Source organism: Rhopilema esculentum, chromosome 16 (assembly GCF_057945365.1).
Source record: "Rhopilema esculentum isolate cy_ngs chromosome 16, ASM5794536v1, whole genome shotgun sequence".
NCBI classification, from domain to species: Eukaryota; Metazoa; Cnidaria; class Scyphozoa; order Rhizostomeae; family Rhizostomatidae; genus Rhopilema; species Rhopilema esculentum.
The window spans coordinates 12,902,288-12,923,632 of NC_142830.1; the positions used below are offsets into that span (position 1 = coordinate 12,902,288).

At 36.2% G+C, this 21,345-nt stretch overlaps 2 protein-coding genes across 2 annotated transcripts; one reads left to right on the top strand and one right to left on the bottom strand.

Annotated features, from left to right (window-relative positions):
* The first annotated feature begins 154 nt into the window (after positions 1 to 154).
* LOC135682719 (uncharacterized) lies at positions 155 to 18,514 on the top strand. The gene is made up of 10 exons (XM_065197727.2): positions 155 to 525; positions 4,658 to 4,731; positions 5,494 to 5,565; positions 7,559 to 7,669; positions 8,911 to 9,048; positions 9,949 to 10,215; positions 10,471 to 10,803; positions 14,706 to 14,853; positions 15,468 to 15,568; positions 16,602 to 18,514. Exons 1-10 carry the CDS (start codon positions 471 to 473, stop codon positions 16,656 to 16,658), a joined length of 1,356 nt encoding a protein of 451 aa, XP_065053799.1. The 5' UTR covers positions 155 to 470; the 3' UTR covers positions 16,659 to 18,514.
* Positions 17,588 to 20,680, bottom strand: LOC135682721 (protein FMC1 homolog). The gene is made up of 3 exons (XM_065197729.2): positions 20,539 to 20,680; positions 19,963 to 20,109; positions 17,588 to 19,261 (listed from the first exon to the last, which is right to left on the bottom strand). Exons 1-3 carry the CDS (start codon positions 20,635 to 20,637, stop codon positions 19,151 to 19,153), a joined length of 357 nt encoding a protein of 118 aa, XP_065053801.1. The 5' UTR covers positions 20,638 to 20,680; the 3' UTR covers positions 17,588 to 19,150.
* Between the last annotated feature and the right edge of the window lie 665 nt (positions 20,681 to 21,345).

The window sequence follows — 21,345 nt, forward strand, 5'->3', positions numbered from 1 at the left end:
TTGCTTATTTTTAACTCAGCTTTTATACTTCAATTAAAAAATGACAAAGGGCGGCCATCAGGGGCAGGGAACTGAAAACCCCCAAATAGTCCCCGTTTCCCTGAAGCCGGAACAACTTTCCCAGAAAAAATCAGTTGAATTGAATTTGACGGGACGGGACTTGTCCTCTTCCTCATTTGACTTGACAGCCTGTTGAAAGAAAGTCGGAGTGAACCTTGTTGAATTACTGTTGATCGTTGGCTCATTGAGATTTGCTCAAATTAAACAAGTGCTAGGCCGTCATCAAAATGAAATTCTGAAGAGGATCAGTGGCAAATCGGGACATTTCACTCGTTAGGAGGAACCTCGACCATTGCTTCTGCATCGCAATCATTCGGCCTCAACAAGACCTTTGCTTGACTGCCGAAATCGTAGCAATTACGTGATTTAAAATACTTGGAAAGTTAGGACCACGTTTTAACAGATTCGATATGCAACGCGGTACATCTTTGATGAGCAAACTTGCAGGCAAACCAAAATACGAAGGTAATTCTCTTTGTTTGCCCTGCACTAAGCGATCTTCGATCTTTTTCATTAGCTGGGCTCCCTAAAACCTGGTGTACAGTATGTTCTTATTATCATAGAGAAAGGTGTAGTGTTTCTATTCCCAAACTTTTGTACGATTAGAAAATGTGTTTCATTCGTCGCCGTGCCGTTGCATGAAAGCCGCTAAATACGTACAATCCATACGTGACCGTTGGGAAACATTGGTTTTTGTAGGCAAACAAGAAACGGATTCCCCAGAAATGAAGGCCAGATTTTTGTAAGTCTCCAAGGCCAGTAACTGGTTCATGCAAATTATACCATTTGTTGTCCCTGATGAAAATCAATTAAAAGAAATGTAATCGTTTTTTGGATGGTCATCCGGTTTTCGTAGTAATTTTTGATAGGGTAACAAGTTAGCATAATAAGCGCGTTGTAAACAGCCGTTAAATCAAATTCACCACAAAGCACAGGCGATTTCCGTTCAGTAAATAAATATTGGAGTGAATAATTGGAGGAGGAATGAATATTTAAACAGACAACTGGCTGCCCAAGAGTATTCCAAGTCAGCCAAGTTATACTGCCCTCCTATTGCAATTATGTCCCCGGGCTGTTGAAGCCATCGGCGCCCCATCCAAATAAGTACATATGTCAATATAACAACGTCATAGCAGCTCAGGTTTTCAGATTGGCATGCAGTAGGCCTGGCCTCTCAAATCCACTCAGTTGAGCCTAGTTTCATGTTGAAACGTCCAAACCAGAAAAATCATATAATGGTTACCTATAAACAGTAACTTCATGTTTTCCTGTCGTTTACTTCTAAAAGGAATTTACACCATGATTACTCTTTCTTGGATTACACTCGTTTTGGTGTCAGCAGTGTGATTGTGAGCTAGTGTGCTCAAAGGGGGGGGGGGGGGGGGTACCCAAGCCTTTTTTGCCAACAGTAAGTGAGATCTCAATGCTGATAAGTCTGAAAATTCACCAAAGAAAACCATAGATGGCAAAAAATTCCTCATGAAATGAAATTATATGAAGGGTTTGCATTTGCTCTTTTAGTGTTGAGGCTTGTGCTCTTTTAAAATTGTTCTTTTAAAATGGTTGTTACTACCTAGGCCCACTGAGAGGAAGCAAAGGGCCAAGGGGATAATTGCCACTGATCTCAAAAAAAGAATGGATCGAACAATTTGTTGTTCTTCTACATCAGCATGAGGAAGCGATCAAATCTCTCCATCTTGAGACCTCTTGTGCCTAAAGCTTTGGGCTGCCATTTGTTAAAATATTGCACGCACAGTGCTGCGCTTTAAATTATGAATTAATCATTAAATTCTTAATATTCTAAGAGACAACAGGCCTAGGAAAATAAGTGAACAGTAGATTCTCCAGTACATAAGCTTAATAACATGGCAAAAATACTTAATGTCACTTACAAATGCTGTGAGTTTTTGTGTCAACAGTTACTTTGAGTTTTGCTATGATAAAGGTAGTTGAACTAAAACCAATATGATTGCACTGTAGTCCTATACAACATGGCAAGGTCTCAAGATAGAGCTGCCATGTTGAATCAACGCTAGGCTGGAGAAGCTCAATCTAGTCTTTTTTTGAGATAAGTGGTAATTGCCCATGGGCAAATAAGCAAAGAGGGGCCTGCTGGCAAATAAACTGTCCCAGTTTAAGCTATAACTCTGAATAACATAAAGATAAAAAAGCATATCTGTTCTTTGAATATTTAACCATGCTTTAAAAATATAAATTTAAGTAAATAAAGAAAGTGATATGCAGTCCATTTAAAATGCATTTTAGGGTTATTGGTTTGGGTAGGAAAGGTCCAAGCATTAGTCGTGCACCAGGGGCCTGCGGGGCTTATGGGGCCCTGTAACTGCCCTTTCATCAAACAGGTCATTAACAATTGCAAATTGCTTCTGTTTATAATTGACATATGTGCATTCACATCTTCATGTCTGTAATTAGTACCGGTCAAGACATTGTACTCAGGCACAAAACTTCAAGTCAGTTTGTGTATTGATATTTTTTCATATCTTCTATTCTAAAGTCATGTGCACCTGGGACACAATGTGAAGTGCTAAATTTACAAAACTTTAAAGGTGAAGCCTTTACATGGAAGTCTGGCTGGGAAGCCTGATGAAACAGATTGACTACCAACTTAAGTTTTCATAAAGTTTTCATGAAGATGTTGTTTCGAACGTTAAAATGAAACAAAGCTCAAGTGTGAATTGCTTGCCCTTTAAACATAAACATTACTTTCTTACTTTCAATTGAAGCACTAGGACATTTGATGACATCAATTACCAGTTTGAGTGATTAATGAATTGCAGCAGTTTACTGCAGTTCAAAGAGTACAGCTTTTGCTGTGAGCAAAAAAATTTTCTGTACGGGAACTGTGAAAAATCTATCAAGGGTTGGTAGACCGTAGAAGTTTGCAAGAAATTCAAATAAGTACAAATTTTCAAGGCACCTAGGAAAACAATGTTCATTGATAGCATAAATCTAATCAATATTGACTTCTGTCTGTGCTCTGTGGTTAAAAATGCAGATCAATTTAATATCTTAATTCAATGCACCTGTATGGTTATTTACTGGTTCAGTAATTATGTGTGTTTGTAGTTAGATATTTGGTTTGCTACCTAGCATTGGAAGGTAGTTTTTAGGACACTGAGAAGCTTATGCTTATCATGCAGTGTCCTGGTCCTTCCTCTTGATGTGACCACAGCTCATGGTTCCTATGTCTGAAATAACAACTCTTCTCACTCTAGGTAAAAATTTGGTCATGCCAAGGACTTGAGCCACAGACGCTTGGGTCTTTATTCAGCGTGTTTAGCCAATAAGCTATCCTCACACCTAAACTCTATTTACAGCTAACTAAGTTTTATCTAAAAGCTTTTTAATAGACATTTCTTTTTTGACCTCCAATGTTTTTGGGTTAAAATTCAGTGTTTTTTTTTTAATTTTTGTGCATTTTCCATGATACTTGAATGTAGGTTACTTAAGCTTGGTTCCCATTAGGCAACTAAGTGCATTCAAGTGTGTTCATCTCTTATCCTTTAATTGAATTGATTATAATAGATAAACTACTGAGGCATTTCCACTTGCAAAACATAAACGCTCTACTAGCTGTATAAAGACAAGTCAAAATGAACTCCTCCAAGTTAAACACCCAGATCATTCCCATTTGGCGTTTAACTTGAACATTCAGAGATGAGCACGTTTGAACCCATTCATTCGCCTAGTGGGAACCAAGCCTTAAAGATCAGATTCAGTGTGTTTTTGTTCTTATTGAAAATGTTTTCTCGAAAAGCAGAAATTCCTGTGCAGTTTTATTTTCTTCTCTTTACAAGGATATTGGCAGATTTTGCATCTGCTTGGCATGAATGAGCTCTGTTTAGAAGTACCCTATTACCAGGCTTATAGGTGCACCTCATTTCAAGGCGCATGCACTTTTATTTTGAAAAAGGCACAGTGCACTTATAAGTGGATCTTAATCTCACAGTTTTTGTAAGAAAGTTGCAAAAGCAAAAAATCCAATATGGCTATCTATTTTCTCTTTGACAACAATCACATGTTTCCTCTATAACTTCTCTTGCAATATCAATTTCTTGAAATTGTCTTTTGAGTATGAGCTAAAATGATGACGAAGACAACCTTGATAAGGAATTTATGAATGAAGAATTTATGATCATCGAAAAGGATTCAGATCCTGAGAAAGTTGACATTGAATAAATGTTAAAATATCCAGTTTCTATTGTTAAAACTGAATATCTTTGGAACCTAACCACCAAAAACAAAGCCTTTTTGTACAAATTTACTAAGCAAGACCATAAAAACAGTTTTATTGTAAGCATAACAGGCATATTGATCACATTGAAAATATAATTTCAAATTCATCTTTTTCTTATCTTTCCTTTCTTGATTCTGTCAGTCCAAGCCTTCAAGTAATTCCATGCAATATGCTTTGGGCAGGCAATTCTGAATTTTGAAGAGAAAATAAGGATTGCAAATAAGAATCACTTAACCAGTACAGTAATTGCGCCAAAAGCTTTATTTCTAGCTACCTATAATTTTCCCTATTGATAATATATAAAAAGCATTAATCATCAGCTGTTTATATTTATTTAAGATGATCATGGAAATAGAAAATGGATTCACCCGGACAGGGCTCTTTCAGAGAATTTTGTCATTTATCAAGCCAGGGTAAGTTTGATCTGATTTAAACCTATTGCAATCAAATTTCAGTGAAATTCAGTGGCTCTGACCCAAATGGAAAAATGGGGGAGGGGGCAAAAAGGAGGCCATGGTCTCCCAACCATCTCCCAAACTGACAGAGTCACTTAAAAAGGACTTAGGTTTAAAAGAGGTACAATGTTGTACGCTGCCCGAAAAACTGCGTATGTGCGGACAAGTATCACATGCAAAAATTTTGAACTTTTAAAACTAAAGACTACCAAAGTGTGATGTCATCAAAATGCTATGTTAGAAATTTCTTAATTTTGAGCACAAAATCTGAAAGAATAGCAGAGAATATTTCTCAGTATGCAAATCAGTCAAATGTGTTTGATATGGCCCAAGAATGATACATGGCCAAAATCGGATTACTGCTATTCTGGCCTGTTTCATGAAGATATGAACCAAGAGCAAAGAACAGTGATTTGATGGGGAATGAGCCTGTGCCTATGTTGTCATATCTCAAGATAATTGGGTATTTTCTTGGGTTTCTACTATTTGATTATATTACTGTTTTCTTCTTTTGGTGGTTTTACTGTATGAAGACATACTTGCTGCTCTATTTTTGCGTACGATAGCTTCATCTTTGGGTAGGATTGTATGCCTGGAAGTTATTTTTTAATCCAGTTTAATTGCTGTTATAAAAAATATAAATCAATTTGTATCTGTAAAAACCATTCTGCAAATTTATGAATTTCCAGTTTATTCTCCACTGTTTCTTTTTCTTCAAAGTATCTTGGTTGCACTGAGGTTGAAGCTCCAAGAGGAATTGAAATAATTAAAGATGCCATCAAAAAAATTCAGGTAAGAGCCTTTTTTGATAAAGAAGGTTTTTTGTTATAACCATGGGTGCTTTTGTGCAGCATTTATGTTTAGTAACAGCATCTGGTTATGTTATGTTATGTATGTTATGTTATGTTATGTTATGTTATGTTATGTTATGTTATGTTATGTTATGTTATGTTATGTTATGTTATGTTATGTTATGTTATGTTATGTTATGTTATGTTATGTTATGTTATGTTATATAAACTGGTTTATTTGTGGATTATGATTCATTTTTGTTGTTGTAATCTACAGGGTTATCTGTGTGGAAATTGGGTTTAAACATTGAAGTTTTGTAATTAATCAATTGAATGAATATTTAAATCTTTTATCCAGAAAAAAATAGAGGATACATGATCCCTTGCAGCCACCCTGTGGTTCAAACATTGAAATCTTTTGAATAATCAATTAGATAGATATTTAAATCTTTTATTTAGCTAAAATATAGAGGATATACAATCCCCTGCACCCACCCTCCCCCACCCTGTTGTATGGATCCTATATAAACTTTACAAGTCATTTCTGACAATTCAAATGCAAAAGATAGATAAATATATCGCATTTATGATGATTCATTGAAATTCCCAGTTTACAGCAAGTTTGCAATAAGGAATGCATGTGTATAGGACATCTGTTTTTGAAACAATAGAGAGTTACTATGCTTTTCTAAATTTTGTTGTCTACACACTACAAGGACAAAAGTATTGCAACACCTGCGAAGGGGATTAATGGTGGATCACGAAATGAATTTTATTGTCGTCTGATTAAGCTTTTGATAAGGGGAATTTTAATCTATTGTGTTATCAAAATTCTAAATTAACAAATGAAATAACTTTTAACTGGTACTAAAATTTTGTTGAGTAGCTTTTGGGGCTGATAACTATCGAAAGTTTGATAAAGTAAAGTTTGATAACTAAGAAAACATTTTTGATAAAATGGCCAAAACTCTCTTTCAATCCTCAAAGAACTGTTTCTGTGAGTTTTTGCTGGTATTTGGGAGTCTTTGGGGATCACAAATCGACTGATTTTCCACTCATGGCCGATATTTTCGATTTTGGTAAGGTAGGGGCTTTGTGAAGGCCTAGAAAGGACATTGATCTTTTTGTTTTGCCGCAAATATGCAGCTAATTTTTATAAAAGATGTTTTGTGAGCGAAGGGGGTATGGCTATGTTGGAAAATGAATGCCTCCCTTATTTCCAAAAAAAATTTAATTCACCAAAATGGCTGTTTTTGCAGTACCTTGACATACTACTCCGCATCTCGTCCTTCGAAAAGTTTCAATTTAAAATTTACTATTGCCCTGAGAAATTTCGGAAACTTTACCAAACTTGAGTCGAAAAATTTTAGATAAGGAATTCGCGACTATCGACTCCAAACTCGTGCCGTTTTCCTACCATTTTCTGTCAAAACTTTCAAAATTTCTGTTTTCGAAAAATATTTGCCGCTTATTTTTGCTAAAAGTACCTACCCTTCATTACTTAAATATTTTGTTTTCTCCATAACGATTTTTCAAATTTCCATATCTGTCGCTAATATGATTGTAAAATTTGTAAAGTTTGTAAAATTCTCAAAATCCTTAATCAGTTTCCATGAATTAAACTCTAGATTTGGCATGGTTTTGTATTCATAAAAAGGGATTCGGCGTGTTATTACTTTTGTACAAAAGGTTACAAAACCTCGAATGTTCTAGTTATGATTTGTGTGTTGCAATACTTTTGTCCTGCTAGAGTAGTGTACAGTATTTCCGTATTACGGAATAATCGTCTTACACCCCATTGATTTCTTCAATTTTAACATTCCATCGGTTTTTTGTTTCCAACAAATGTTTTTCCGATGCTTTTTCCCAGCTATTTGTGCAACAGAATCCAAGATTCTACTTTGAATATCAGATGTGTGGATAGCTACTTTTTTAAAACTTTTGAAAACTTGAGAAACGGTTAGGCGAAACCTGTATGAGGTTTTTTTGCACAGTTTCAGCATGAGATTAAGAAAAGCGAAGCTGGGAAGAAAGGTAGCAAACTACAGAAGGTCGAGATTTGGATTTCAATTGATGTTATCAAAGTCATTAATATTAAAAACAAGGTGAGAAACTTTTTCACTTTCAATACAAACTCTGAAATGTCTGCTGTCTTTGTGGGGGGTGCCTTCCTAGGAAGGGGGCTTTTGCATAGGAAACTTCGATTTGTGTTATGGATTCTCTGTTGTGTATATAGGCCGATAGAAATTACTGACTCGTGGGAAATCGATAGCATAATCAAGCGTTAATTCACATTGCCAAATAAGGAATTCTCCATACCAAACTCGAGTGCGGAAATAGAAGAGAGGAGCTGAGAAGCGGAGGAGCATCTAGCGGAAGCAAGCCAAAATGTACAATTAATAAACCATGGTCTACTTGTCCGCTTTTCGTATTCGTCGGAGATGCTCGTCTGCTTTTGAAAGTTTCTTATAGCATACATTCCTGTTTGATAAATAGTATATGCAAAAGAGAGGTTTTTCTCTTTGCATCTAATGAGCATGTGTCTCGTGAAGAATAGATGGTGTGGCTTTGGAAGGTTGTTCACAGATTTTTTAAAACGTTTTTGCCATCCTCCCAGCAAAGCAGCCTTCCACTGTTCATTATACCTACCGGTTATTTATTTCTTACATTCAAGGGTCCTTTTATGTTGCCTTGTTGTTGTACTTGGTTTTGTTGCACTTTCCAATGCTAAGTCATCCCAAAATATTGGGAGGTGCAGTTCAGTACAGGCTACTTTGATACTTGTAAGTTCATAAATCCATAACTTCAAATATATTTGGATATGACATAAGAGTGATTGCAGGGGCGGATCCAGAGCAAACTTGAAGAAGGGGCAGTTGGTAGTAGGGGCGCTGAAAAATTTTCAAAAATTGATGACGAGAGTACGCTGTATACAACAATTTCAGATCCATTTTCGGAATAAACAACATAACTTTGAAGTAATCATCGAAGCAAATTAACCTATCGGTCTCAGAAACTATTTCACCTGATTCTCATCCTTCAAAAGGGGCGAACAATTTCCAAAAAAGGGGCGCCAGACTTTCTTCAACTCCTCGAAGGAGGGGCGACTGCCCCTAGTTGCCCCCCTTAAATCCGCCACTGAGTGATTGTGGAGACAAAGAAATCAGGAATCAGGTATAGCAACATATTGAGTTTACCTCTTCTTCAAGGTAAATTCGAAGTGATGTTAATTTTGCTTACACGTGTTATTTGTTCCAAGTATAATCTTATAGAATTCAAGCTTGAACACTTATTAAGTTTGAAAAAGGTATATTTTGAGATTATGCCTTTTACTTCTGTTTTCTAGGAGGTGATTACCCAGAAGCCATTGCACAGGATATCATATTGTGCCGATGATCACCAAGATAAGAAACTTTTCTCTTTTATTGCAAGAGAACAGGATTCAAGGGCCCACAACTGTCACGCTTTTGTCACTGAACGAGAGGTATTTCACATCGTTGTTAGTTCAACATGCTAACTTACTTATTTATAAATCATGAAAAATATTTTTCTTGACTTTTCAAATCAAACTTTTTCAATTTCTTTCGAAGTGAAATGTTTACAAAAACATTGCTGGATCCGTTGGCCTAAATCATCGAAATTAATTACCAATTTCATCGAAAGAGATAATGTTCAGATGCGATCGAGTTTTTGCAAAACGAATATTTGGTTCCTGTTGTCTGTGATTCTGAAAATCCTGTTGTCTGTGAATATTTGGTTTTATAATACAGAAAGGTAAAGGGAATATACAGATGGAATTTTTCATCTTGAAACTTTCACGTTTCGGGTTTGTCTTTAATTAATTACAGAAGCTCAGAAAAGGACTTGCATATTTTTTCATACTTAGGGTAATATTTTCACATCATGCTAAAGTCGTTTTTCAGCGGCACCCGAAGAGCATATAGGGCTATATGACGGCCAAAATGAGTCTTTCTTTAAGATGTAAGTTTCGAAAATTCATTGATAGAAACGGAAAAATGGGGAAAGGCATAAAATTTGTTTTCAGAGGTGAACAATTTAAAGCGCAAAAAGTCTCAACTTTCCATACTTAGCCTGATATTTCTGAATTGTCCCGTCTCTATTAATTTATTTTTCTAATGCCTCTGTATTAATTATGGTTGCATATCAATAGGGAAAATTTTCTTCTTTTGAGAACATTACATAAGCATCCAAAATCGGCTCAGGGACTAAGAAAAGCTGCAAACATGAATCCGAGTTCATTTTCACACAAAATCCATCCACGATTCTTGGCAGAATTTTTCCACAGATTGTTTCAATTATTCCCCAACTACCAATTCTAAATGTATGCTTATATTTGCTAAGTTAGTTTTTTTATCCCACGAAGGCTGCTGAACTAACAGTTACATTGGGGCAAGCATTTGAGTTGGCATACAAAAGGTACTTACAAAAAGGGAAAAAGCAAGATTCTAAGGAAAACAAAGAGGTTAATGATTTGAGAAAGCAGATTGAGCAAGCTAGAATTGAGAATGAGCTGCTTAAGAAGCAGTTGAATGGGGGCAACAATGATGTGAATTCTCGAAGGACACAAAGCAGCAGTTCGATTGGTTCAAATAATTCCAACCCCGCGTCTACTTCTGTAGCCCCGCCAAAGGTTTGTAAGCACTTTTTGCCGCTTGTAACTAATTTATTGATTTTCAAGAGCAACAGGGTCATCTTCAATACAAAAGAATGAAACTGATTGAATGATACTGATGCTTTATAGGCGATTAAAGTGAAATTTATGTTGACTATAAAGGACAGTAACCTTACTATGATGCAGTCTTGTTGTGATCACGAAGGTTTTTGGTCTGCCTCAATTCCTAACTGTTATATACAATGCTTACAAATAATTGTTTGACACTTTCAGCAACCACAACCATCACTCTTAGTCGGTTTTGAAACTGCGCAGCAGCCTGAACAGCAGCAAGAGGACAGTTCTTTCGATCCGTTTGACAACTACTTGTCAAATTTGGCTGAAAAAAGGGGGTTGGGTGTAGCTCACGAGGACCCTTCGTTAAGAGCTCCTTTCCAAAGTCCGCTACAGAAGGATTCTGGTGAAAGATATGATTTCCAGAGCCCGCTACAGAAAGCTCCTGAAGAAAACCCGTTCAGCTTTCAGCCGGATGCAAATGGAAACCCATTTGATGCGTTCTTTAGTGATACATCTTCATCTGCTGCAGGTGTTATGCCTGAGCCTGAGGTGAGTTTAAGTCGCCCTCAAGGGCATTGATAAGCAGATTTGCGCGAGATATAGGCAGTCATAAGGGAATTAATCTTAAGGACATTCATAAGCAGATTGAGTAGTGCCCAGTTCTATGTGCATTCATAACCAGATTTTCGCGAGCTGTACCCAATCTTGAGGGAATTAATAAGTAGATTTGTGCGAGTTTTAGTCGTTCTTAAGAGAATTTATAAGTGCTGGTTGTTGTCAATCGTAACATAGAGCAAAAATGTTTGCAGCCGCTGTGCAAAGAGCTTTTGCGCCTGCAAGCTGCGGCCAAATGGCGACGCGCAAAATTTTTCCCGCCAACCGACCATGTGACACTTTGATTCCGATCCAGGCCTCCTGGGAGGTGAGATGTTATAGGGTTTTGTGTCACCACAACCACAAAAGACCTGAGCATGGCGGAGTGAACTTAAAGCCTGATCGGCTCATTTTATATACAAAATTTTACCATGTGAGTATGCCTCAAATATTGTCAGTTCCACGGAGAAAAAGTTCAAAATTCAAATTTATTTTATCTCAAAAACGGCACCATGCCGCACGCTGATTTTTTTATTGATTCATCTTCATGCCCCGAAAAATAAGATTATATTGGTTGGCATATTTGGAAAATTGGGTCACGTTCATAATTTCACCGCAAAGATACCTAACTTTAGGATTGTCAATTTATGGGTGCGATTGAATGATGATTTAAAACCGCCATACTTTTTGGGATATGCGGTATATTCATGGAAGTTTTTCATTAAAATAGATTGGTCACGAATGTAAGTAGCTGTTTTTAACGCGATTTTGAAATCGCTTCGGTATTTTTCTATAAGAGTAGGAAACCAAACAAAAGCGAAATTTTGAAAGGTCAACATGGGACGTTTTGTTCGATATTTGAATTAACGATCGTGAAAAATTTCCACCATGCCGCATCCTGAATTTTTGTATACTTGTAGTCAAAAGTTCAATTTTTTTGTATATTGTCTCCTTCAGAGGCGGAAAATTGGGTAACGCTTGAAAATTTACTTTTTAAATTGTTCATATTTCCCTTCTTGCCTAATAGTAGGCCTAGGCATAGGATACTTTAGTTTGGCAGTAAAGCATAGGCCACGAAGAGATTAATAAGGTTTTAAAGCCATAATTTAATGATATAAATGTATCTTAAGTAGATAATTTATCTATTTGACTCCATAAAAATAAAGCAGAGGTAAGGTTAAAATTCAAAGTTTGTTTTCTCATATATTTTTATATCAATCGCATCCGGGACAGAACGACACAATTTTCGCGGGCAGGTAAATCACGTCAGCATGCGCGCGCATAAAAAACATTTTTGCACTATGTTGTCAATCGTAAGAAAAGATAAGCAGATTCGCATGAGTAGTACCCAATTCTAAGGATATTTGTAAGCAGATTCGCGTCAGTTTTACCCAGTCTTGAGGGAATAAATTGGCAGATTTGCCTTAGTTCTTGTAAATTGCATGGGAAGATAAGCAGATTTTGGTGAGTTTTAATCTATCTTAAACCCGTTTTACACGAGCCCGGGTTAGATTCCACTCCGGGTCAGGTCAACACACTGCATTAAAAAAATAACGTTTACAATAGCCGGGGTCAGCTGGTTCCTTTAGAAGGTTGACCTGGGTACTACAACCCTAAATTGGCTACTTCGAAATGTTCACATGACCCCGGGTTTAGCTGGCCCGACTTCTCCTAAGAAAACTTCAGAAAAAGACAACCCATCTCATCGGGTCAACCCTACTGTCGAGAAGGCGGGTTGACCCTGGTTGGCTGCTGTTATCATGTAAACATTTGAAGAGATTTGACCATAGACAGTTTGACCCTCTATCGCGGGTAGCAACAACCCGGACTCGTGTAAATTAGGCCTCAAGGGCATTTACAGATTGTAAGCAGATTCGTGCGAGCTGTAGTTAGGAGTGATTTTCAAGTGATGAACACTCGTTCCTCTAGCCTCGAGACCGGAATGAACGTTTCCTCTTTCGCTTATTAGTTTTCTCGAAAAAATATCACCTGTGCCATCCTTCTTTCTGAACCCCGTTTGTTATTTTCAAGCTTAATGTATTAACAAACTACAAAGTGCATACACAAAGCTCGCCGTAGCCTAAGGAAGCGTATCGAAACAGTGAAACATTGTTAAGAATCAAATATTTTTATTATATTTTTATATTTTGAATACATTTGTCCAATTTTAAGAAGCCAATGTCTTATGATTCTTCTTTCTGTTTCCAATTTTAAGTGACTGCTAGCCATTTCCCTATTTTATTAATTTTTGGAAAACTTCGCAACACATTTATTAAAGATCGTTAGGAATTCCCGAGAGCAATGGGGCACACTGCTTTATGCAGGGACATGAAACTTTGCTGCACAAAACAACAGACATCACCTGACTGGTGACAGAAATCAAAACCTCGTATTTGAAAAACTCCCTTAAAAAGCGAACCATAGCTCTGGTCCCAAGATTTGTCGTTCTATACTGTATGCGGGCATTTTGGAACTGATACTTAACAATATAGGAGCTGTCTAGTTTCCATACTGCTCGACCTGATGACCTAATTCTTTTACCCTAAACCTAACCCCAACCCTAACCCTAAACGTAACCCTAAATCTAACCCTAAACTCAACCCTAACCCTTACCCTAACCCTAAACTTAACCCTTTACTTGAAATAATTAATCATGCTAATTTATGACTATTAATCATGCTTATTTATGACTACCAGGTCGAGCAGTATGGATTCCATACTATGGAAACTACGCCACCAGTACTTTAATATGTTGATGCTATATTGATAAAGTACTCGCTCTTTATTAACATGTAATTACGCATAAGAAAGCCACAAATGTTGAAAGTATAAATTACACCCTCTGAAAGTTAAAGCCATTTTGTGGATTGCCTGGTCTAATGATTTATTTGCCCTTAAATGATTGCCTTTTTACACTTTCTTCTTAAAGATAATTGATAGTCAAAGATACTTGAATAGATTGGTTATGTGGAGAATCTGCAAGCCAAACTCTTAAGCAGAGGTCCCTTTCATAGCGAAATGTGCTTTTAGCAGTTTCTTAAAATAACTATGGATTTTAGACACAATATGCAGTTACTTTGGCTTATTTTGCATTACCGCCTCTTTCTGCTATATTTGTAAAGAGTTTCGGGGTTTGGTCCTACATACCGTAAATCCCCGAATTAACCCCCTGGGGGCTTATTTATTTTTGATATTTTTGGATGAGGGCTTTTTCTAGGGGGGGGGGCTTATACGAGGGGGGGGGGCTTATAGAATTATTGTAGAAATTAAGAAGGTATTATTAAAATACCTCGTTTATTTTAGTAGAAATTTCTTTATGAGCGTTTAATTAATTACTACCAAAAGTATGAATTTGTTGTGGTAATTCAATAAAACGCCATAGGCAACCTCAGATGGCAAAAATCATCAAATAGAGGGGTCCAATTCGAGAATTTACAGTAGCAGTTGGGCTTATTCGAAGGGGGGCTTATTGATAATTTGTAGTTCCAGGGTGGGGGCTTATTTGAGAGGGGGCTTTTTCGAGGGGGGCAATTCAAGGATTTATGGTTCTTTGAATTGAAGCCATCAAAGTTTGTGGTTTTAAAGCACTAAGGTGTGTTTTTTTATACCTTTTCCTTGTTTGTTTGGCCTATTTATTCTGAAAAGACTCTGTGCCAGTGACTCTAGAACTTGGTTTTTCATATTTTTTCAACTAAAAAGCTAGGTAACATACATCCTAAACTTGAAAGTGCCTAGGGGAGCCTTATTTCAACGTTTCTTGTTTGTTACTTTTAAGTTCATTTGTATTTTGCTGTTATCTTGTATCATTCAGACCTGCTTTGCAACTTGTTTAAGCTTTATGCTAATTTGAAATCTAGGCCACAATACCAGATTATAACTCTCAAGCCGCAAAGCCATCTGCTGGGGCACAGTTTCTTCCACCTCCACCTTCAAAACAAAGTATAAAAGCTGCAAATGCTTTGAAGATGAAGCAGCCGAATGCAAGGTCACCAGAACCAGCACAAGGTAGCATATTTAAGTCCAAGTTTATGGATGTGCTAAAGGTTAAAGGTGTAACATTTGCATGTGGATCATGTTTTACTTTGCAACTCTTGAGCTTGGGCATAATTTGATAACTACAAAATTCAGTACATAATATTCTGTAGGTTCACTAGTGTAATAGAGGGATCTTGTTAACAAAATGAGACCTGCTCTTATTCAATGACTGCAAGAAGGTTCCATCCAAGTGTGTAGAGCATGTTAAGCACAAAAGTAAGGTGCAAAAATGATACCTTTTCTGGGGGAGTCAACTGGGGGCACTGAGTTACATACTTAAGTTTAAGTTTTGGGACTTTTGAAGACCAGAATCCTCTGAAGAATTTGAAAGATTTTATTGAAATGTTTGTAACAGGGAAGGTCAAAAAGTACAACCTTTGAGACCTTCCCTGTTTTTCTGCTTAAATTTCAATTAGATTTTGAATTGGTATTTTGGCATCAATCCTTAAGCTCAATGTGTTCATCTGTTTTTAGTAAAGTTCAGACTACTGGTATCCAATAGATTTAAGAAATAATGACTTAATGGAATTGCAGTGATATTTTTTGAGTTGATTTCTGAAGCTAAAAATCTTTTTATATTCAAGGCACTCTGAATGTGCAAAATGGAAATACAACAATTGAGAATGCACCACAAGATTTACTTGGCCTGGACATGAAAAAGGATGAAAGCGTCAGTTCTTTGGAAGTAAGATTCTTAATCTTCTATCGTATTGATTTATTTTAGTTCAGTGCATATCATTTGAAAAGTAATACTAGACTAAACTAGACTAAACTAACTAAACTAAAATAAACTAAACTAAACTAAACTAAACTAAACTAAACTAAACTAAACTAAACTAAACTAAACTAGAGTTTGCACTGCAGTAGATTCCATATTGAATTTTTTTAAACTTTGTAAAATTTGTTGTTCTCTGCTAATTCTGCCAGATCATGCAGCTTTAAGAAGAGTGCTGGATATTTTTCTCTTGAGTGACAATTTATTTATCAGAGTATGTGTCGCATCCTATACCATTGCATTTTACTTATGAAGTTAAGGAGTTGAGTGTGCCTTTTTGATAACTGCAAATAAATACACTTTTTTGATAGCTTTTTTTTCATTTTCAACATTTTCAACAACTGTTTTTCTGATCACTGGTTTTCCTCTTCAACTTGTGGGCAATTATTTGCGCTTTTTCATCAGAGAAGCTGGTATCTTTTGAATTCGTTTGTGGCATTTATCTGCCTCATATACGTGTACAATTGTGCAAGGTGCCTTATTTGACTCGATTTTTCTTTGCCAATAAACAACGCCTCCCACCTTTTGTGATAAGCCTTGTTTTCATATGTCATAAGTGTCAGCGATGATCCCCAATGCAGTTTCCTGATGGTCTAGGACAGTCTGAGATGTTTCACTGCTTTTACAAAAAGTTTTTCACATGCACAACAAGCAGGCTTTTTGTGCATGAGAAGGCTTTGTTTGCAGGGGAAGCTTTTTGTGGCACAGTGTTTTGTGTGGCACAGTGGACCTTTTTGTGTGCACAAGAAGGTTTTTTGCTTGAATAAGAAGTTCAAGGCTGTCTGCCTGAGTGAAAAACCTTTTCGCTTGAATGAGAAAGCTAGCTCTGTGTACTAGAAAAACTATTTGCCTCATATATTTTGGCTAGCATAATGGTTTAATGTTTGATGAATTATATTTGCAGCATGACTGAATTGTCTGATTGCCATTTTTTTCTTTTTAGAAAAGCCTTGGAGCAGGTCTTCAGTTCGACTCTTTTGACTTTGATCCCTTCAAGTGATTTTTAAAGGCAAGGTTACTCAAGAAAATATTCATAGTTTCTAAAATGAGAGCAGGTATATATATAAATAGTGTAGGGTGTTGCATTTTCGACTTTCTAGCTTCTTTGGTTGTTTAAGAGTATGCTATTACAAATATGCTGCCCCAAATCAGTGAAAGGCACCAAATCGTTTATTCCAAGCATCATATCAATTGAAATACAGAGGAGTTAATTATCAGAGGGTATGCTTAAACTGAATCTTATTTTTATTTTTGGGTATAATATTTTAATTTGTTTCTTTTTGTTGATCAGTTTTTATTTCAAAAATAAAGTTTAATGTTTATTAACAGTACAAGGTTTGGTTTTTGGTTCACTGAAAGTCATTACTGACACAGAATTATATTATAACCCCTTCTTGCTAATGATGTTCAATATTTCAGCTTCCTTCAGAAGAGGCAAGTCTGAAAGGTTGTCAAGATTCTGATTCAGGATTTTTATAGATAGTGATTCTGGCTCCACAGTTTGAACCTTTCATTTAGCAATGTGATTCAGGCTTGGCCATAGCTGAAGGGAACCTGAATCATGATGCCTGAATGGAACTGAGACTGTCTCCCTTTAACTGTTCACAAAAATCAAGCTGCCCTCCAAGAATCAATTGTTTTTTATTTCTATTTCTTTATATCCATGAATAGTTAGGAAAGTGCTAGGAGAACTGTTTACTACTCCACTGCTAAAAGTCTTATGGCCAGGCCTGTTGATTTGGTGACCCCTTATTGTTTGACTTGTTGATCAAACTTTAGGAATAATCATGAGAAGTTTGTAAACAAATATATGCCAAAGCAAAGAAATAATTCAAATTCCATAGAATGTAACTGCTGTTAAATCAACCAGTGAAGTGTTTTAAATGGCCACTTATGATGATCCTTTGCGAGTCTGTTTTGGACCAGGAATTAATATGCTATTTCCAAAATACCAGTCTTTAAATCCCCCACCTGTCAACAATAAAATCAACAAGACTAGTGTAAGGGTTGCTGAAATTGTTCGTTGGGAAAGGGTCTAATGGGGGAGGAGGGTGTTGGTGAAGAGCTCCTCAGGATAAATTATCAGATTTTACCCTTAATGATATCAAAAAGTACAGCATATAGATTTATAGTTTATAAAGAATACACTAATCTAAATGTTTAGCTGGATGTGTCTTATCTTCTCAAGTTTTATTCTTATTGAAAAAATGCCTTAATTAAATGTCTATCAGTCCATTTTAGATATATAGTGATTAGAATTAGTACAAGATAAATTTTATTTTTTATGAAATTGAATTTAAATTCCATTATTTTGGTGCATTTTGTATCTTTCCATATCATTTTTTGCATATGGCTACTTGTCTTGTGTATTTTGAAGAACAGAAATATATTTGTTTTGTTTGCTAAATGTTTGAGCAGATATCAACTCTGACTACCTAAATGCTTGAGGAATCCCAATTTAATATTTGGTTTAAGGTCCCATTCTATCTTCTGTAATACAGGCTCTTCCTTGTATTTGCTTTCCTCTCATAACCTTGGCTAAAAATGTTTTCTGTCATCATGCTTTTTTGCTGGTAGCTGTTAAATTTTTGTTAGTAAAAAATCCATATTGTAACTGTGCATATATGCTTCTGTGTTGATTTCAACTTGATATACAGCATTTCAACCCCCTTTAAGCAAGTAGAGCAAACTGATATATTAAGTGTAAAGATAGTATCTTGCAGATGTTATATTCCATAATATGCTATTAGCTGGACGTTGGACCTTCCACACAAATAAAATTTTGCGGATGAAGAGTAATTTATGTAGAATTTTATTGAGATTTGATATTTGATAATAGATTTATATTGTGTCCAATCATGTTCATTTTTGCTTAAAAACTGCAATGCTTGACATTGGGAAAAGTCGGTTTTGTAAGATTATCAAACTTATTGGCAATGCATTGAGGTCTTGGCTACTAAGCCCAGCCATATCTAATCTGTGCCAAGCTTGATAATCATAGAGGAAGTTATGAAGGTGCTTAAGTAATATACACTTTGTCTGGCACACAGGCAGCAAACCCCGCTCAGTCATTTTTATAAGCCCACTCTTAACTGCATATCACAACAATCATTTAAATTTGTTTTAGTAAGTTCATAAGAGTTTTGTGACACGTGTGTAAGAATGTAAGATCCTTGTTTTCTTTGCAAAATGCAATTTATCTTTGAAACAGATGTTACATTGGCTAAGCGCTGCATCATTAATTCCATGGTCATTACTTTAAATTACTAACACGGAAATCATGGAAAGAACAACATCACTTCAAGATAATTTTATCATAGTATTAAAATTTGTCTGTTTGGCACACATGGCATCCTCATTCTTTCTGTTACAAAAGCTTTAATAACAATTTGTACTTCGCCAACAGCATGAGCATTGCACAGTATCAACTTGTATTCTTTTGAATCTATTTTCAATCAAAGCCAACAGGATTTGACTTCTTCATAATTCTGATCATGTATCCTTTTTTCCATCCATATATTGCTCAGGTAACTTGAGTCCAACCCGTGCAGCAATATCTGCTATTGAACTTTCTCCTGCTCCTTTGTAAAAGTTTTGTAACTCCTACCAAATGGATTAATTCCATTCATTTCCATAGAAAGAAAATGAAAAGTTAAGATTATGAACTTCTTTGAAAGCTCTTTTACCTAAATAATGACCATAAAACTTTTTTGGTGAGTTTTCAATACATCTCCAGAGTCCAGATGACATAGGATTTGCAGTATTCAAATGTTTTACTCTGGAGACAATGTTTTACTCTGGAGACAATGTTTTACTCTGGAGACAATGTTTTACTCTGGAGACAATGTTTTACTCTGGAGACAATGTTTTACTCTGGAGACAGAAGGACATCTAAAGGTGCTGGTAAAATGGCAGTCTTATCTTATTTATGTGATGTTCTAAGAATACCAGAATTTTGGCTTTCATTTTGTAAGTTCTGTAGGGTATATGAATCTGGCAGAGTTAACACCAAAAGAGAAGGCAATGCTGCAGTTGTTTTGCAGTCAACTGCTGGACATATAAGAAGATAATAAATATAGCAGAATCACATGTCTATACAAAATACAAACAATCACTATAGCTAAATAGACAGGCAAGATAACGCAGTAAGGTCTGCTAACTGAAACTTGTAATTACTCAAATTTGATACTCTATTTTCCAATGATATCAAATTTATTTTTTACCTCCAACATTGCATCTCCATCTCTCACAATACAAATTTAAAAATATTGAAATAATAAGATATGTATCCTTCAATACTTTACCTGTTCCTTCCTTGTTGATTGAATGTAATTCAAATAAAGTTCACCCTCAAACATGTTCTTTTTAATGACTTCTTTATCTGATTCATGTCTCAAGCAATTCACAGTTTTGGTCAGTGTCTCGTAAGCAGGTGAAATTCTCCATGACATCTGTTGGTTAAAAAATAATGATCACAATATCTTCTTTTTCAAGACTCGTTTGTGAATGTAAATACCAACATTTTCCTGCTTGAAATTAGTATAAGTCTTAATTTGATTGATAATCAGGCATCAAAAATAAAATTACCTGTAGTATTCCCCCACTATTTTCTGATGTATGATATTAAGGTTATAGCGAAAAAATGATAGCAAGCTAGCTGCCCTCTCCCCTCCCCCTACCCCCATTTTGCTGTTGTATATGATATTAAGGTTGTGACGAAAAATGGTAGCAAACCAGGCTGGAAACTTGCCCGCGCAAGAAACAAAAGTTTCCAAGTCTGGGTAGCAAACTAGCTGCTGTTGCTTAAATTGGACTGTAAAGAATGCGCGAGAAGCAAAAAACTTGATCATTAATCGAATAATTTGTGTATATTGTTATACCGGCAGATGACCTCCAGAGGCTTGGTTTCCGAGTATTCTGAGCTCCTTTAGCAAATTTCGGATCAACCTTATACTGTCCGCCATTTTGTCAACCTTCATTTGGGCCTCGTAACCGAATAGAGGCACTTCCAAGAAAAGGAAGAAGTTCTCATCACTGGTTCTCATTCATCTAAAAAGCTGACCAGAAGACGTCCTTTTCTAGATCGATGATTCCAACCAAATATAACGAAACAGGCACACCGAAGCCAGAAGGGCGGGAGGGGGCTGAGCGGCTATAGCCCCTTCAGTTTTTTATTGAAGTATATGCGTGTATAGTGAAAAACGTCAAAGGTAAAGGTGAGCCTTTGCAGGTGATGCATTTTTGAGCAGGGGCTCAGACAGAAGTTGAAGCTATGGGGCCGCGGGCACACTAAATATTCCAAACAAGCAATGTAAAAAAATACTTTGCTTCACAAAAAAGTGCAGTGTTTCAGAAAGCATTAGGCTGATTCCACCAGGCGAATTTCGCAGCGATTTCACAAGAAAGTAGAAAAGAGTTCTACTTTTTCGCGGCAAACTATTTCGCAGCACCTACTAACCAGTCAAAGCATGGTGAATTTGCTTGATTTGTAAGAAAACAATCTTGGAACATTCACCATGCGTGCAGTTCTGAAAAGGGTGCCTTTAAATTGAGTTTTGGGGGAAATCATTATATAATTTCGCAGCGAATTCACAGTCTCGTGGAAATCAAAGACAATTTCGAAGCGAATTCGCAGTAAATTCGGTGCGGAATTTGCCTCGTGGAAATCAGCCTTTAGACAAGATTTC

Bases quoted from the DNA above. Each gene is read 5' to 3' on its own strand.
- LOC135682721 (XM_065197729.2), bottom strand. From the start codon at position 20,637: ATGAAGGTTGACAAAATGGCGGACAGTATAAGGTTGATCCGAAATTTG. The intron at 20,110-20,538 runs GTATAACAATAT...TTTAACCAACAG, and splicing joins CCTCTGGAGGTCATCTGCCG to ATGTCATGGAGAATTTCACC. The intron at 19,262-19,962 runs GTAAAGTATTGA...TCCATTTGGTAG, and splicing joins AATCAACAAGGAAGGAACAG to GAGTTACAAAACTTTTACAA.
- LOC135682719 (XM_065197727.2), top strand. From the start codon at position 471: ATGCAACGCGGTACATCTTTGATGAGCAAACTTGCAGGCAAACCAAAA. The intron at 9,049-9,948 runs GTATTTCACATC...TATCCCACGAAG, and splicing joins CTTTTGTCACTGAACGAGAG to GCTGCTGAACTAACAGTTAC. The intron at 10,804-14,705 runs GTGAGTTTAAGT...TTTGAAATCTAG, and splicing joins GTGTTATGCCTGAGCCTGAG to GCCACAATACCAGATTATAA.